Below are 17,000 nucleotides of genomic sequence, written 5' to 3' on the forward strand. Positions count from 1 at the left end.
AAGGAAAGAGGAGGTTCTGCTGTTGGGAGATTTCAACCTGCCGGATACGGACTGGAATGTTCCGTCTGCGGAATCGGAAAGAAGTAGGGAGATTGTGGATGCCTTTCAAGAGGCTCTGCTCAGACAAATGGTGACGGAACCCACAAGGGAAAAAGCGATATTGGATCTGGTCCTCACAAATGGAGAGAGTATCTCTAATGTTCGAGTGGGTGCTCACCTGGGAAGTAGCGATCATCAAACGGTTTGGTTTGATATATCGGCTAAAGTGGAGAGCGGCCGCACGATACTTAAAGTCCTAGATTTCAAACGTACGGACTTTAATGCAATGGGAAAGTACCTGAAGAAAGAGCTGTTAGGATGGGAGGACATAAGAGAAGTGGAAAGACAGTGGTCTAAGCTGAAAGGAGCAATAAAAATGGCTACGGACCTTTATGTGAAGAAAATCAATAAAAACAAGAGAAAAAGGAAGCCGATATGGTTCTCCAACCTAGTGGCTGAGAAAATAAAGGCGAAAGAGTTGGCGTTCATGAAATATAAAAAAACCCAAGAAGAGGAGAGCAGAAAGGACTACAGAGTGAAACTGAAAGAAGCCAAGAGAGAGATACGTTTGGCGAAGGCATAGGCGGACGAACAAATGGCTAAAAATGTAAAAAAGGGAGATAAAAATTTTTTCAGATATATTAGTGAAAGGAGGAAGATAAAAAATGGAATTGCTAGGCTAAAAGATGCTGGGAACAAATATGTGGAGAGTGATGAGGAGAAAGCAAATGTGCTAAACAAATACTTCTGTTCTGTGTTCACAGAAGAAAATCCTGGAGAAGGACCGAAATTGTCTGGCAAAGTTACATGAGAAAATGGGGTAGATTCTGCGCCGTTCACGGAGGAGGGTGTTTATGAGCAACTTGAAAAATTGAAGGTGAACAAAGTGATGGGACCAGACGGGATCCATCCCAGGATACTAAGGGAGCTCAGAGAGGTTCTGGCGAGTCCTATTAAAGACTTGTTCAACAAATCTCTGGAGACGGGAGTGATTCCTGGGGATTGGAGGAGAGCGGATGTGGTCCCTTTTCATAAAAGTGGTCACAGGGATGAAGCAGGAAACTACAGGCCGGTGAGCCTCACTTCAGTTGTTGGAAAAATAATGGAAGTGTTGCTGAAAGAAAGGATAGTGTACTTCCTTGAATCTAATGGGTTACAGGATCCGAAGCAACATGGCTTTACAAAAGGTAAATTGTGCCAAACAAACCTGATTGAATTTTTTGATTGGGTGACCAGAGAGCTGGATCGAGGACATATGCTAGATGTAATTTACTTGGATTTCAGCAAAGCCTTTGATACAGTTCCTCATAGGAGGCTGTTGAACAAACTTGAAGGGCTGAAGTTAGGACCCAAAGTGGTGAACTGGGTCAGAAACTGGCTGTCGGACAGACGCCAGAGGGTGGTGGTTAATGGAAGTCGCTCGAAGGAAGGAAAGGTGACTAGTGGAGCCCCTCAGGGTTCGGTGCTGGGGCCAATCCTGTTCAATATGTATGTGACTGACATTGCTGAAGGGTTAGAAGGAAAAGTGTGCCTTTTTGCAGATGATACCAAGATTTGTAACAGAGTAGACACCGAAGAGGGAGTGGAAAATATGAAAAAGGATCTGCAAAAGTTAGAGGAATGGTCTAATGCCTGGCAACTAAAATTTAATGCAAAGAAATGCAGAGTAATGCATTTGGGGATTAATAATAGGAAAGAACCGTATATGCTGGGACGAGAGAAGCTGATATGCACGGACGGGGAGAGGGACCTTGGGGTTATAGTGTCCGAAGATCTAAAGGAGAAAAAACAGTGTGACAAGGCAGTGGCTGCTGCCAGAAGGATGCTGGGCTGTATAAAGAGAGGCGTAGTCAGTAGAAGGAAGAAGGTGTTGATGCCCCTGTACAGGTCATTGGTGAGGCCCCACTTGGAGTATTGTGTTCAGTTTTGGAGACCGTATCTGGTGAAAGACGTAAGAAGACTTGAGGTGGTCCAGAGGAGGGCGACGAAAATGATAGGAGGCTTGCGCCAGAAGATGTATGAGGAGAAACTGGAAGCCCTGAATATGTATACCCTAGAGGAAAGGAGAGACAGGGGAGATATGATTCAGACGTTCAAATATTTGAAGGGTATTAACGTAGAACAAAATCTTTTCCAGAGAAAAGAAAATGGTAAAACCAGAGGACATAATTTGAGGTTGAGGGGTGGTAGATTCAGGGCAATGTTAGGAAATTCTACTTTACGGAGAGGGTAGTGGATGCCTGGAATGTGCTCCCGAGAGAGGTGGTGGAGAGTAAAACTGTGAGTGATTTCAAAGAAGCGTGGTATGAACACAGAAGATTTAGAATCAGAAAATATTATTAAATATTGAACTAGGCCAGTTACTGGGCAGAGTTGCACGGTCTGTGTCTGTGTATGGCCGTTTGGTGGAGGATGGGCAGGGGAGGGCTTCAATGGCTGGGAGGGTGTAGATGGGCTGGAGTAAGTCTTAACAGAGATTTCGGCAGTTGGAACCCAAGCACAGTACCGGGTAAAGCTTTGGATTCTTGCCCAGAAATAGCTAAGAAGAAAAAATTAAAAGAAAAAAAAATAAAAAATTTAAATTGAATCAGGTTGGGCAGACTAGGTCTTTATCTGCCGTCATCTACTATGTTACTATGTTACTTCATCTCAGAACAGCTCAGTGGACTCTAGCATCTCATTAACCTCAAGCTCTCGATCCCTTATCTCGAAAGATCACAGTCACCTCACTTCTTCGTCAATCCCTTCAGTGGTGGATGGATTCCTCAAATCTTTCCAGGCGTCTGCTGTTTTACATTCCTCCAAATCAGAAAGTACTCACCACAGATGTGTCCATATATGCTTGGGGGGGGGGGCTCATTTAGATGGTCTCAGAATGCAGGATTGATGGTCTGCTCAAGAGAAAACATTCCACATCAACTTGTTAGAGCTCCGAGCAATTTGAAATGCTCTAAGGGAAGACACACAGAGAGAAGGAGAGGCACTGGCACCAGCTAATTGCCTACAGGATATGCCTCTATCCAGGCAAATAGTAAATCTGATTTAGTGGAGGAATATTTTCTGAAGAAAACCACAGAACTTCGACTAAGTATTTCTTAATTAATTCAATAGGAGCTGTTCCCAAATATTTTGGAAAATTCAAAAATCTCATGTTCAATCTACGGTTAAAGTTTTCCAGTTGTTCAATCTTAATATTGATGATAATTTTCTCTCTTATTAACTCAGAAGTTAAATCTTGAAGCTTTTCTGCTTTGTCTGAAACTTTCTTCAACTTTGAGGAAAACTCTTCCTTGTCCCATCCAATTTTTCCCCCAGAGCTTCTACAGTACTTACGAGAGTGGAAACTTCATGAGAAGATTTGGAAACTGTAATATTCAGTGCCTGGAAAGCCTCCCAAATGCTCTCCAGCGTTACGGCCGTTGGTCTCACTGACTGGAAGATGGTGTCCACTATCACTCCCAGTTCTTCCTGCTCCTTCCCAAATTTTGCAGCTTTAGCCCCTTGGATTGGTTTTTCCCCAGTCGAAGAATCCTCATTGGGATCCACCAGCTGAGCCTGCGGTAGGAGCCGGACACGGCAGAAGAACAGAGCTCGGAGGAGATAGATATTGAAGTCTAGTTCCTCGGCGTCTCCTCTTGCCAAGGATACAGCAGACTGCACTCCAGGCAATTGTGGGTTAGAAATAGAAGAAAACTCCCGAATGGAGCGCTGAGCAGGTAAGGAAGTTCTTGCCGCCAAGGGTTTGGCCCAAACACTTCCTTTTCTTTTTGAATGCTGCATTTTGTGAAGGAAACTAAAATCTTTTTCCAAGTCAGGAGCGCTTCACTGTGCTGCCGCCATCTTGGATCCCCCCCCGGCCAAAATTGAGTTTAATTTCACTGAAGTCATTTTACCGTCCATCTCAAAACCATTAAGGAACTTTAAAAAGTGCTGTAGGTATCAGTGGTCCATTTCTATCACCGACCCTCATAGTTGGTGTTTAGGTCCTGAGCACTGGGTGTAGACTTGTGCCTGGTGTTCCACCTTGCAGAAGCGCCGGACACCTCCCCCCAACAGTTCTTTTGCTTCTTCTGCCACCGCTGTGCGGCGGCGCGCCGGACACCTCCCCCCAACAGGTCAGCTGATGGTCTATAAAACCGGGCCTTTTGCGGCGCATGCCTCACCATAGCACTGCGATTGCTACACAAGCTGTTCTTCTGCACTTTATAACTATTTTAAGCAATTTTATATTTTAGATTTTACTTTACCTGTGTTTTAATTGTTCTACTGTTTAATTTTGTTTTATTCAGTTCTTTTGCTTCTTCTGCCGCTGCTGTGCGGTGGCGTGCCGGACACCTCCCCCCAACAGGTCAGCTGATGGTCTATAAAACCGGGCCTTTTGCGGCACATGCCGCAAAGGTGCGCGCCTTTGGCACACGCCGAAGGAGCGCGCAAAAGGAGCAGGTTCTGCTCCTTTTGCGCGCTCCTTCGTGCGCAAACAGAGGGCGCCAAAAACAATACATTGTTTCTCTCTAACAATAAGAATACTACACACAAGAAAATTCTGCTCATAATTTTATTATTGCTAAGTCTGTGTTCTATAGGAACACAATTCTCTAAAACTATCCACTCATTTCAACTTAGAATGACAAGCAACATTCCCGCTAATAATATTTCAACTATTTGGGGTTATCGTCCCCCACAATACACAAAAAACATTCCATATTACTCCTCCCTGTTAAAAATTCCAATCTCTACTTTATCTTATAATAAAACTGAAAATAAATACACAAACCATATTAGAATTGGGCTTATTAACGCCCGATCAATTAAAAATAAATATCATCTCATAAAGGACGATATAGTCTACAATAATCTACATATTTTACTTATTACAGAAACCTGGCTCACTGAAGGTGACGAGGCCTACCTATCATACTGTTGTCCCCCTAACTATGAGTACCTATATAACCACCGTCAAAACCGCAAAGGTGGAGGTCTAGCAGTTATCTTTAAACAAAATCTACTAAATTTACACAATCACTCTCCAAAGGCTTCAACAGTTGAATATCTTCACCTCAAATGTAATCTAAATAGCCAACTTAATTTTCTACTACTCTATGTTCCCCCTCCAATCATACAAAACAAACTTTCATATCTCCAAGAAATTATATTTGATTTTTACTCCGGTACACAAATTCCATTGATTTTAGGAGATTTTAACATACATTTTGACGATATTTCTAATCCACATACCAAGGAGCTACTAAATATTCTAAAACCTCTAAACATTCATCCAAAAATAGCGGAACCAACACATATAGCAAACCACACTCTGGACATGATTTTCTCACCACTATCTCAACAACTTACCTTTTCTGATTTGACCATAACTCCTGTCCCCTAGTCAGATCACTATTTCATTTCTTTTTCTCTGGAAATCCTTAAACACAACTTACCACAAGCTATACCAACAACAAAATCCATAACTTTTCGTGACTATAAAAATTTGGACGACACAGATCTAACTTCTTTTCTTGATCCTTCCATTCTAACTTCGTACACTGATTCTATTGAAAATCAATTATCTGCCTGGAATACATCTCTCTCATCTTTACTAGATAATAAAACTCCACTAATAACTAAAACCATTTCTGCTCGCAAAATTATAAACCCTTGGTACACAGCAGAACTTCATTTGATAAAACAACAATTACGTTCATTGGAGCGGAAATGGTGAAAAAATAAAACACCAACTAATCTTCAAACCTACAGAGACAACATCTCTCAGTATAAAATAAAAATCAATCATGCAAAAAAAACTTATTATTCCAAAAGAATTGATAAAGCTAAAAACTCTTCCGAATTATATAACATTTTAAAATCAATAGATCCAAAAAGTAACATAAACAATTCTACTCAAAAATCTACACTAAAAGCCCAAGAACTAGCTGATACTTTTGTTCAAAAGATCGACAATATTCGTAATTCCTTTTTGTCACATACAACAAACAATTTCCTAGTTACCGACGTTATTAAATCTATTCCAATAGCTAAATGTTCAAATTTTAAAACCCCTTCAATTCAAGACATCGAATCCCTTCTAAAACAAGTTAACCTAAAAAACTCCCGATCCGATAATATTCCCCCTTTCTATTTAAAAAAACATTTTACACATTTCGGACCTTTTATTCATTCTCTTATTCTTACTAGCTTACTCACTGCCACAGTTCCATCTCAATGGAAAACAGCAATCATTACTCCTATACTTAAAAACCATAAAATTAGCATTAACGAACTATCCAATTATCGCCCGATAGCTAACTTACCTTTTTTAGCGAAATTAACAGAAAAATTGTTTTTTAACCAACTTTCTGATTTTATTGAAAACACAAATGCACTTCATCCTAACCAAACAAGATTCCGAAAATTTCATAGTACAGAGTATTCTTTAATAGGTTTAACAACAAACATTCAATACTTCTTAGACCACCATAAATCTGTTATTCTTTTCTCTTTAGATATCTCCGCAGCATTTGACACCATCGATCACAACTTACTCTTAAATAGATTAGAAGAAATAGGTATAACAGAAAACGTTCTTTCCTGGTTCACCTCATATTTAGAAAACCGTAAATCCTCAGTCAGGTTTAACAATGAAGAATCCACATCTTATTCCTCCTCATTTGGTATTCCACAAGGATCTATACTGTCACCTTTGGTGTTTAATATTTTTCTCTCTCCGTTATTAGTCATTTGCCAGTCCATTGGCATCATTCCATATTCCTATGCAGATGATATTCAACTTATTCATCCTTTAGATCCAGAAAATAACACTGATATCATTTCCATTAACCATAAATTAGAAACAGTACAAAACTGGCTTAATGCAAATAAACTAGCACTCAACATAAATAAAACCAAATCAATGTTATTTTCCTGGAAAAAAGATCTAACTTTGTCAAATCCTTTTCTCCTTAACAATATCCCACTTAACTTAGTCTCTTCTGTTAAAATCTTGGGAATAACAATAGATGATAAATTGGACTATCATGAACATATCTCTATTACAGTAAAAAAGTGTTACTATAAATTAAGAATGATTCGCTCAATTGCCAAATTTCTCAGCTTAACATCAATCAAGATACTTATTCATTCATTAATAATATCTACACTTGACTACTGTAACGCTCTTCTTCTCAATATCACACAGAAAGAAAAAAGGAGATTACAACTAATACAAAATACAGCCATTAAATTAATATTTAATGCAAAAAAATATGACCACGTCACACCTTTGCTAATAGACGCTCACTGGCTTCCAATAAGTCATAGGATTACATACAAAATTATATTACTCATCTTTAAATCACTATTAACAAATGAACCTTTATTTATATCTAGATATTTAATCCCACATACTACACAACGACCACTACGCTCATCTGGACAAAATTTACTTACTGTTCCTTCGTTAAAAATTATTGGAACACGTAGATCGGACATGTTCACCGTTATGGGACCTCAATGGTGGAACGCCCTACCACATTATATAAGAATTGAAAAAGATATTTCTACATTTAAAAAATTATTAAAGACTTATTTATTCAAAGACGCCTTTAATAACTGAAATTTATACGCTTCTTGGATTTGTTTTTTTTTATAATGCTATGGTTTTAAACTTCCCCTCCTTTTGTATTTTCCATTATTTCTATAAAAACTTAAAAATTGTAACTTTTTACCTTTTCTCCTCCCGACTCATGTATGTATAATATGTATATTGTTAGTTTCGTTTTATTGCTTTTTATTGATTTTTGTACATCGCTTTGTAATTTTAATAAGCGATTAATCAAATGCATTATTAAACTTGAAACTCTATCAAATCCCCTCATCTTCAGCAGAAGAAGTTCAGTGTAGATGGACATCGACAAGACCACGCAGTCATCGACATAGACATTGGTATCGGGAGATCTTGCACCATCGGGGAAGCCAGCTAAGGAGCCATCTGTTTCCTAACCAGCGTCGCAGGTCACAATAGCATTGAGTCCTTTGATACCGACCAAACTGTGATGCCAACATTTACCACTATTGCGGCTTGTCTCTCCTTTGAGGTGTGTATCCTCGTCGAGGTCACCCTCTCCCAAGACAAGCTTCACCGATGGTATCAGCAGATAAGCAAATAGGTGATCCTAGTGTCCCCGAACTGGCTCAGAAGACCATGGTTCGCAGACTTGGTGCAGTTGAGCATAGAGAGGGGTCTGCGACTTCCTTGCCTTCCACAGCCGCTCACATAGGGCCCCATAGCGCTCCAAGCTTCAGACCGCTTTGGTCTTATGACTTGGTTCTTGAGTTCGTGGCGTTGAATGCTAGGGGCTATTCATCTGCGGGCGTCACTATGCTCCTGCAGAGTAAGTGAAAATGCACTGTGTCTGCCTATGCAAAAGCCTGGCAGTGCTTTCAGGCTTGGTGTGAGAGGATTCAGCTGGTTCCCTCAGTCCCCTCAGTGGCACAGGTCCTGGACTGCCTGCAGGCTGGTCTCAGGAAGGGACTTGCAGTTTCATCGTTCCGTGTTCAGATTGAGGGACTCTCCTGTTTGGGTTCTACAGCTCTCAAGGGTTCACTGGCGTCTCACCCGGACATTGTCCGCTTCTTGCGGGGGACGGGGAGGCTGGGGCCTCCTTTGTGGTTGCCTTGTCCTATGTGGAATTTGAACTTGGTTCGCCACTCGCTGGCTCATCCACCCTATGAACCTCTGGATCAGATCTCTCTGAAAGATCTTACCATCAAGACCTTTTTCCTTCTAGCAGTCACTTCTGCACGTAGAGTCTTGGTGTTTCAAGCACTTTCGTGCAGAGATCCTTTTCTACGCTTCACGGGTTCTGTGGTATTTTTGAGGACGGTAGCTTCCTTTCTTCCAACAGTGGTTTCAGCGTTCCATGTTAATCAGGAATTTCGGCTGCCCGCTTTGTTCCATCGGGCTCCAAGTCCAAGGACAATATTTTGCGGCCTCTGGACATGCGGTGTTTCCTTCTGAATTACCTGGAGGCCACGAATGACTTCTATCTTTCGGATCTTCTGTTTGTGCTGGCGGGTCCTGCCCGAAGGGATAGATCTGCTTCTATGGCTACCTTCTCATGTTGAATTCGTGCAGCGATTGCTGCTGCCTATGTGTTAGCAGGGAAGTAGCCTCCCCTTGGGGTGAAGGCTCATTCTACAAGAGGAATGACTTCCTCTTGGGCCGAATCATCAGCTGTAAAGATGTGCTTTGAGCTGAGTCGGTCCAGCGAATGGCCACTAGGAAGGTCTCTGGACTCAAGGGTCTCTCATACGAGGAAAGACTGGGCAAATTGCAGCTGTACTCTCTAGAAGAGCGCAGGGAAAGGGGTGACATGATTGAGACTTTTAAGTACGTCACAGGTCGTGTCGAGGTAGAAAACGATATATTCCTTCCCAAGGGACCCTCGGTCACAAGGGGGCACCCGCTCAAACTCAGGGGAGGGAAATTTAGAGGTGACATCAGGAAGTATTTCTTCACAGAAAGAGTGGTGGATCACTGGAACAAACTTCCGACGCAGGTAATCAAGGCCACAAGCGTGCTCGACTTTAAGAATAAATGGGACATCCACGTGGGATCCATACGTGGGTCGAGCAGCACTCAGACTTAATGGGGTGGGTCAGTAGAGTGGGCAGACTTGATGGGCTGTAGCCCTTTTCTGCCGTCACCTTTCTATGTTTCTATGTTTCTCTTGAGGAGATTTGGAGATCGGCCACTTGGGCCTCTCTGCATGCTTTCCCAAAGTTCTACCTGCTTGATGTGGCAGCAAAGCAAGTTGCAGCTTTTGGGGCTTTAGTCCTGGCAGCGGGCTCATCGGACCCCCCTGATGTGCCGGGACTGATTTGATATGTCCCTATGGTGTAGATTCCAAAGGTTATTGTAGAAGAATGAAAGATTAGGTTACTTCTGCTAATCTTTTTTCTTGTAAATATCCTCTGGAATCTACACACCCACCCTGTTTTCTGTCCGATTCGCAGGTCGCCTGCCAGTTACTGGTAAGCTCGATTTCTGTCTTTGACATGACATAGTAACATAGTAGATGACGGCAGATAAAGAACCGAATGGTCCATCCAGTCTGCCCAACCTGATTCAATTTAAATTTTTTTTTTTTTTGTAATTTTTCTTCTTAGCTATTTCTGGGCAAGAATCCAAAGCTTTACCCGGTACTGTGCTTGGGTTCCAACTGCCAAAATCTCTGTTAAGACTTACTCCAGCCCATCTACACCCTCCCAGCCATTGAAGCCCTCCCCTGCCCATCCTCCACCAAACGGCCATACACAGACACAGACCGTGCAAGTCTGCCCAGTAACTGGCCTAGTACAATATTTAATATTATTTTCTGATTCTAAATCTTCTGTGTTCATCCCACGCTTCTTTGAACTCAGTCACAGTTTTACTCTCCACCACCTCTCTCGGGAGCGCATTCCAGGCATCCACTACCCTCTCCGTAAAGTAGAATTTCCTAACATTGCCCCTGAATCTACCACCCCTGAACCTCAAATTATGTCCTCTGGTTTTACCATTTTCCTTTCTCTGGAAAAGATTTTGTTCTACGTTAATACCCTTCAAGTATTTGAACGTCTGAATCATATCTCCCCTGTCTCTCCTTTCCTCTAGGGTATACATATTCAGGGCTTCCAGTCTCTCCTCATACATCTTCTGGCGCAAGCCTCCTATCATTTTCGTCGCCCTCCTCTGGACCGCCTCAAGTCTTATTACGTCTTTTGCCAGATACGGTCTCCAAAACTGAACACAATACTCCAAGTGGGGCCTCACCAATGACCTGTACAGGGGCATCAACACCTTCTTCCTTCTTCTGACTACGCCTCTCTTTATACAGCCCAGCATCCTTCTGGCAGCAGCCACTGCCTTGTCACACTGTTTTTTTGCTTTTAGATCTTCGGACACTATCACCCCAAGGTCCCTCTCCCTGTCCATGCAGATCAGCTTCTCTCCTCCCAGCATATACGGTTCCTTCCTATTATTAATCCCCAAATGCATTACTCTGCATTTCTTTGCATTGAATTTTAGTTGCAAGGCATTAGACCATTCCTCTAACTTTTGCAGATCCTTTTTCATATTTTCCACTCCCTCTTCGGTGTCTACTCTGTTACAAATCTTGGTATCATCTGCAAAAAGGCACACTTTTCCTTCTAACCCTTCAGCAATGTCAGTCACATACATATTGAACAGGATTGGCCCCAGCACCGAACCCTGAGGGACTCCACTAGTCACCTTTCCTTCCTTCGAGCGACTTCCATTAACCACCACCCTCTGGCGTCTGTCCGACAGCCAGTTTCTGACCCAGTTCACCACTTTGGGTCCTAACTTCAGCCCTTCAAGTTTGTTCAACAGCCTCCTATGAGGAACTGTATCAAAGGCTTTGCTGAAATCCAAGTAAATTACATCTAGCATATGTCCTCGATCCAGCTCTCTGGTCACCCAATCAAAAAATTCAATCAGGTTCGTTTGGCACGATTTACCTTTTGTAAAGCCATGTTGCCTCGGATCCTGTAACCCATTATATTCAAGGAAGTATACTATCCTTTCTTTCAGCAACACTTCCATTATTTTTCCAACAACTGAAGTGAGGCTCACCGGCCTGTAGTTTTCTGCTTCATCCCTGTGACCACTTTTATGAATAGGGACCACATTCGCTCTCCTCCAATCCCCAGGAATCACTCCCGTCTCCAGAGATTTGTTGAACAAGTCTTTAATAGGACTCGCCAGAACCTCTCTGAGCTCCCTTAGTATCCTGGGATGGATCCCGTCTGGTCCCATCGCTTTGTCCACCTTCAGTTTTTCAAGTTGCTCATAAACACCCTCCTCCGTGAACGGCGCAGAATCTACTCCATTTTCTCATGTAACTTTGCCAGACAATCTCGGTCCTTCTCCAGGATTTTCTTCTGTAAACACAGAACAGAAGTATTTGTTTAGCACATTTGCTTTCTCCTCATCACTCTCCACATATTTGTTCCCAGCATCTTTTAGCCTAGCAATTCCATTTTTTATCTTCCTCCTTTCACTAATATATCTGAAAAAATTTTTATCTCCCTTTTTTACATTTTTAGCCATTTGTTCTTCCGCCTGTGCCTTTGCCAAACGTATCTCTCTCTTGGCTTCTTTCAGTTTCACCCTGTAGTCCTTTCTGCTCTCCTCTTTTTGGGTTTTTTTATATTTCATGAACGCCAACTCTTTCGCCTTTATTTTCTCAGCCACTAGGTTGGAGAACCATATCGGCTTCCTTTTTCTCTTGTTTTTATTGATTTTCTTCACATAAAGGTCCGTAGCCATTTTTATCGCTCCTTTCAGCTTAGACCACTGTCTTTCCACTTCTCTTATGTCCTCCCATCCTAACAGCTCTTTCTTCAGGTACTTTCCCATTGCATTAAAGTCCGTACGTTTGAAATCTAGGACTTTAAGTATCGTGCGGCCGCTCTCCACTTTAGCCGTTATATCAAACCAAACCGTTTGATGATCGCTACTACCCAGGTGAGCACCCACTCGAACATTAGAGATACTCTCTCCATTTGTGAGGACCAGATCCAATGTCGCTTTTTCCCTTGTGGGTTCCGTCACCATTTGTCTGAGCAGAGCCTCTTGAAACGCATCCACAATCTCCCTACTTCTTTCCGATTCTGCAGACGGAACATTCCAGTCCGTATCTGGCAGGTTGAAATCTCCCAACAGCAGAACCTCCTCTTTCCTTCCAAACTTTTGGATATCCACTATCAGATCCTTATCAATTTGCTGCGATTGAGTCGGAGGTCTGTAGACTACACCCACGTAGAGAGAAGTTCCATCTTCTCTTTTCAGAGCAATCCATATCGCTTCTTCCTCTCCCCAGGTCCCTTGCATTTCGGTTTTGCATGACTAATTGTGAACGCCATACTTGTTGCTTCAAAATGGGTTTGAGGAGTTCCCGGGTGGTTTCTCCTTCTGTCCCCTCAGGATGTGTCTCCTTTATCCAAATTTATTCTGTTTTCATTTTGTTTAATGTTCAGATTTGATGTTTATGCAAAGTTTGGCCTTTGGGCTCTAATTATTTTGAAATTGTTATTCATGAGCAGACTTGATTTGTGGCGGGTAATCCCCACGCCACCTTTCTCTTTTCTTTTGTTTCCTGTTTTCTGATATAGATCTACCTGGCTTTGCACTAACTGAATATCCAGGAGTGAGCAACAGGAGATGACCACAGAGGGAGTGGCTAGAAATTGGTTTTGAGTTCCCCACAGTTTAAGGCTGGAAGAGTTACACAACCCTATGGTGTATATTCCAGAGGATATTTACAAGAAAGAAGATTAGCAGAGATAAGTAACCTAATTTTTCATTCCTCTGGGGTCTGTGAGAGGAATGATGATATGAAGGAAGACTATCTGACAATTTAAGTTGAGTACTAAAGGATATTTTCACTTTCAGGGGATTTTAGTTCTGCAGCCTCTTCCCAGAGATATCCATTAGACAGGAATCCTCCAGTATTCCCTTTAAAGTGCACAATTTAGAATAATCAAAGGATCACAGTCTAGGTCATTGATTTTCACTGCAGTGCATTGTAACTGGTGGACAGATCTTTAAACTGAGCTCAATACATTTCTCTTTCTCTCTCTGTCTTTTATTTTATCTTGTAATTTTCTAATCTTAGTGCCTTCCTCGGACAGGCACTTAGACATTAATCTCTCTCGTTCCTGATTTTCTGCAGTTTGCCTTATAACGAATCTTGAAATCTTACCTCCTAATGTTAATGATAAACAGATTTGCATACCTCCTATTTACCACTCTTTCCTGTCCCTTGTTTTTTCAGATGTGGCCCCAGCCCTTTCTTCCTCCTTGGTCCCCTGCAAACAAAAGGAGGGCCTAACAGAGCCAGCTCGTTCTTTCTTGGAGACATTGTCCAGCAGCAGCAGTGAAGAGATTGAACTCCAACTACAGGAAAAGATGCGGTTTTCCAAGAAAGCTGTATCGCGCATCGTGGAGGCATCAGATAAGCAGCACCGGCAGCTAGAGGAATTGTGTTACAGGATCCAAAATGGGGGTATGATAAGGAGAACTGCAATGAGAGAACTGTAAGCATTTGAATTATGGCAAATGGTGAAGATTAATTGTTGCTGTTTAATTTATAAGGTGAATTTGGCCAGGTGAATGAGGTAGTAAAGTCATTAAACAAAGACATGATGAAAGAGAACCAGAGATTTCAGGATCTATCAACACAGCTGCAAGAGAAACATCATCGGATATCTCTACAGGTGAGGGAGTTAAGATCAGGAGTCCATGACGGAGACCTCCCTTTAGGTTAGAGAGCCCAGCATTGGAGGTCAAAGTCAAGGATCTCTTTAAACTTTAAGGATAAACATCAAGGTTCTATACTGGGTTATGATTTCCTGCGAGAATCATTAATAGGAGGGTTTAATGGGATCATTGGATCAGATTAGCTGCTTTCCTGACTCTACCATTCATTTCTCTCTGCAGTATAATGAGCTTCTAGATAAGGTGACATCTTCAGAGACCAAAGTGTCAGAAATGGAGACAACCATCGAGGATCTACAGTGGGACATAGAGAAATTGCGAAAGAGAGAGCAAAAACTCAACAAACACCTTGCTGAGGCATTGGAACAGGTATTTACAATTGCCAGAAAAGTGCAGGATGTAAATACTGCATTACATTACATTTTTTATCAATTGTATTGCATTAGAGAGTACAGTGCATACATTCTTCATTTATTTCTTCATTTAGCATCAGTATTAGATCTATACAAAGAATCACAACCATGAATAATATCTCCTACACTCTCCACCCCCTCCCATATGACCCTCTGCTTGCACGCTGCTTCAACAATATACACTGTTTTAGGTGGTTCATTAGTTTCTTCTTCCTCCTTCCCTAACTTCCCAGCTTACTCCCACCCCCTCCTCTATATCATTGTGAGGGCTTAACCTTCTTTATACCCATAACCCTACCATCACAAGTAGTAGCACCAAATATTCTTTGTATGTTAGGTTCTAATTATATAATCTGATGTTTTCTGCTTTGCTAAACATTTGCTTTAAGTTGCCCAAATTTGCAGAAATTTCTCTATCCTTTCTAACCTTAGAGCTGCAAGGTAAGACATTTTATACACAGATCTCAATTTTTGGAGATGCCCCAGGAGGATGGTCCACTTGTTTCAAAGTTTATACAACTGTTTAGCTGTACTGAAGTTAACCCTCATTTTAACCAGGGTACCTTCCTCTAGAGCAGGGATCTCAAAGTCCCTCCTTGAGGGCCGCAATCCAATTGGGTTTTCAGGATTTCCCCAATGAATATGCATGAGATCTATGTGCATGCACTGCTTTCAATGCATATTGGGGAAATCCTGAAAACCCTACTGGATTGCTGCCCTCAAGGAGGGACTTTGAGATCTCTGCTCTAGAGACACTGCAGGAGTAGCTGTATTTCTAGTACAGTGTGTCTAGTGGTCCTGAATGCTAGAGGTTCTGTATCTTAACTTGCAAGTTGCTTGCAGAAAACTGTCGGTCACATTTTCAACACCTCCTCCTTCCCAGGGAGCTGCTCCTGCACCCCCTCCTAGTTTGTTTTCTGCAAGTAATTTGCTCAGAAGTATTTCTGATCTGCTCTGCGGTTTTATTATTTTCGGGCATATTTTCTCAGTGTTTGGAGGCTCAGTGCCCAGAGGTTCTCACTTGTTGGGACCTCTGCCTGGGGAAAGAATCAGACCCATGTCGTGGAGGTCTGCTGCTAGCAGGAACAGCCCTTGGGGACACCTAGCTAGCCAGCTTTCTTTTATATTTTTGAGCTCAGGGGCTGTCCCCTGTGTAGCTGCTCGCATCCCTGATTTACTTGGGAGCTTGAGTGCAGGCTATTTGGATCCTTCCTGCCTCAGCTCAGACTAAGAGTGGGCTGGCTACATGGTTCTTCTCCCCCCATTCGTGGTGAGGTTTTCAGAGGGTTGAGACTCACTTTGACCTCGGTCCAACTGTCAGTCAAGACCAGGTTTGTCCAGCAAATCTGTGAGGCAGAGTGGTTCTCGATTTGTTCCAGCTGAAATCCTATGCTGATGCAGGCAGGCACCACATGGCACAGTAAGTAAGGCTATTATAGCCTATGGGGAAAATCGGGGAGGGGGGCCACAAAAACTCTAGGTCTGGGGATCCACAGGAGGTGCACTCCAGGGGAAGAGACCCTTTCCGGGCCCCTCCGAAGGTGGCTTGGCTAAGCACTGTTACGTGGATGCCACGGAGCCCAGGGGGTCCAGCTGGGAGTCACTCAGGGGTCTTCAAGATCCCCAATACAAAGCTTCACTCCAGATTTTGTGAGCCTTATATGGAATGCCTATTGGAACTACCAAGGGTCCTCTTTGTTTGTTTACAGCACACCAGTGGCAATGGCACAGAGGAACTCCCCTCAGCATGCGTCCTGACCCCAGACTAGGACACAACAGACCTGGACCAGGAGGTTCTGTTATAGACTGGAATGATAAAAAGTCTTATTCCATGCCACTTTTATCCCAGGATGAAGATTCCCTGGCAGTCGTCGTCTTTGCACGAGTATGGTAGTCAGGAGGTGGGGACAGCCCTGGATCAGTCTTCCTTTTCAGGGGCAGATGCTCTGTGGCATGCTGTTCAAAGCCTCTACGCTCTCTGGCATTATTTCCACCCCACTGAAAAAGTTAAAGCTGAAAGTCCTTCCAGCTTCCTTATTCCATGCTCAGTTATGAGCAGCTCTGGGTCTCCAGTCATGTTCTTTCCCTCCCATCTTGATGCCTCCAAGCTGATCATGGACCACTGGGAGTCGCCAGAAGGGACTCTTCGAATGGCTAAGAATATGGCCCAGCTTTATCCAATTGTGCCAGGTTTTTAGCAGCTCTTTGTTTAGCCAAAGGTGGACTTCCTTGTGATGCATATCACTAAACAAACTCCTTGCTTAGTGAAA

General features: G+C 42.6%; 1 protein-coding gene across 1 annotated transcript in view; it reads left to right on the top strand.

Moving 5' to 3' along the window:
• RNF40 (ring finger protein 40) overlaps positions 1-17,000 on the top strand; it is a 150,785-nt gene that overhangs the window by 52,309 nt on the left and 81,476 nt on the right. Inside the window, exons 5-7 of the mRNA XM_033945511.1 lie at positions 13,875-14,105; positions 14,195-14,316; positions 14,540-14,686. Coding sequence (XP_033801402.1) covers positions 13,875-14,105; positions 14,195-14,316; positions 14,540-14,686 — 500 coding nt within the window. The remainder of the gene's footprint in view (positions 1-13,874; positions 14,106-14,194; positions 14,317-14,539; positions 14,687-17,000) is intronic.

The sequence above is a fragment of the Geotrypetes seraphini genome, chromosome 5, assembly GCF_902459505.1.
Source record: "Geotrypetes seraphini chromosome 5, aGeoSer1.1, whole genome shotgun sequence".
Classification (NCBI taxonomy): domain Eukaryota; kingdom Metazoa; phylum Chordata; class Amphibia; order Gymnophiona; family Dermophiidae; genus Geotrypetes; species Geotrypetes seraphini.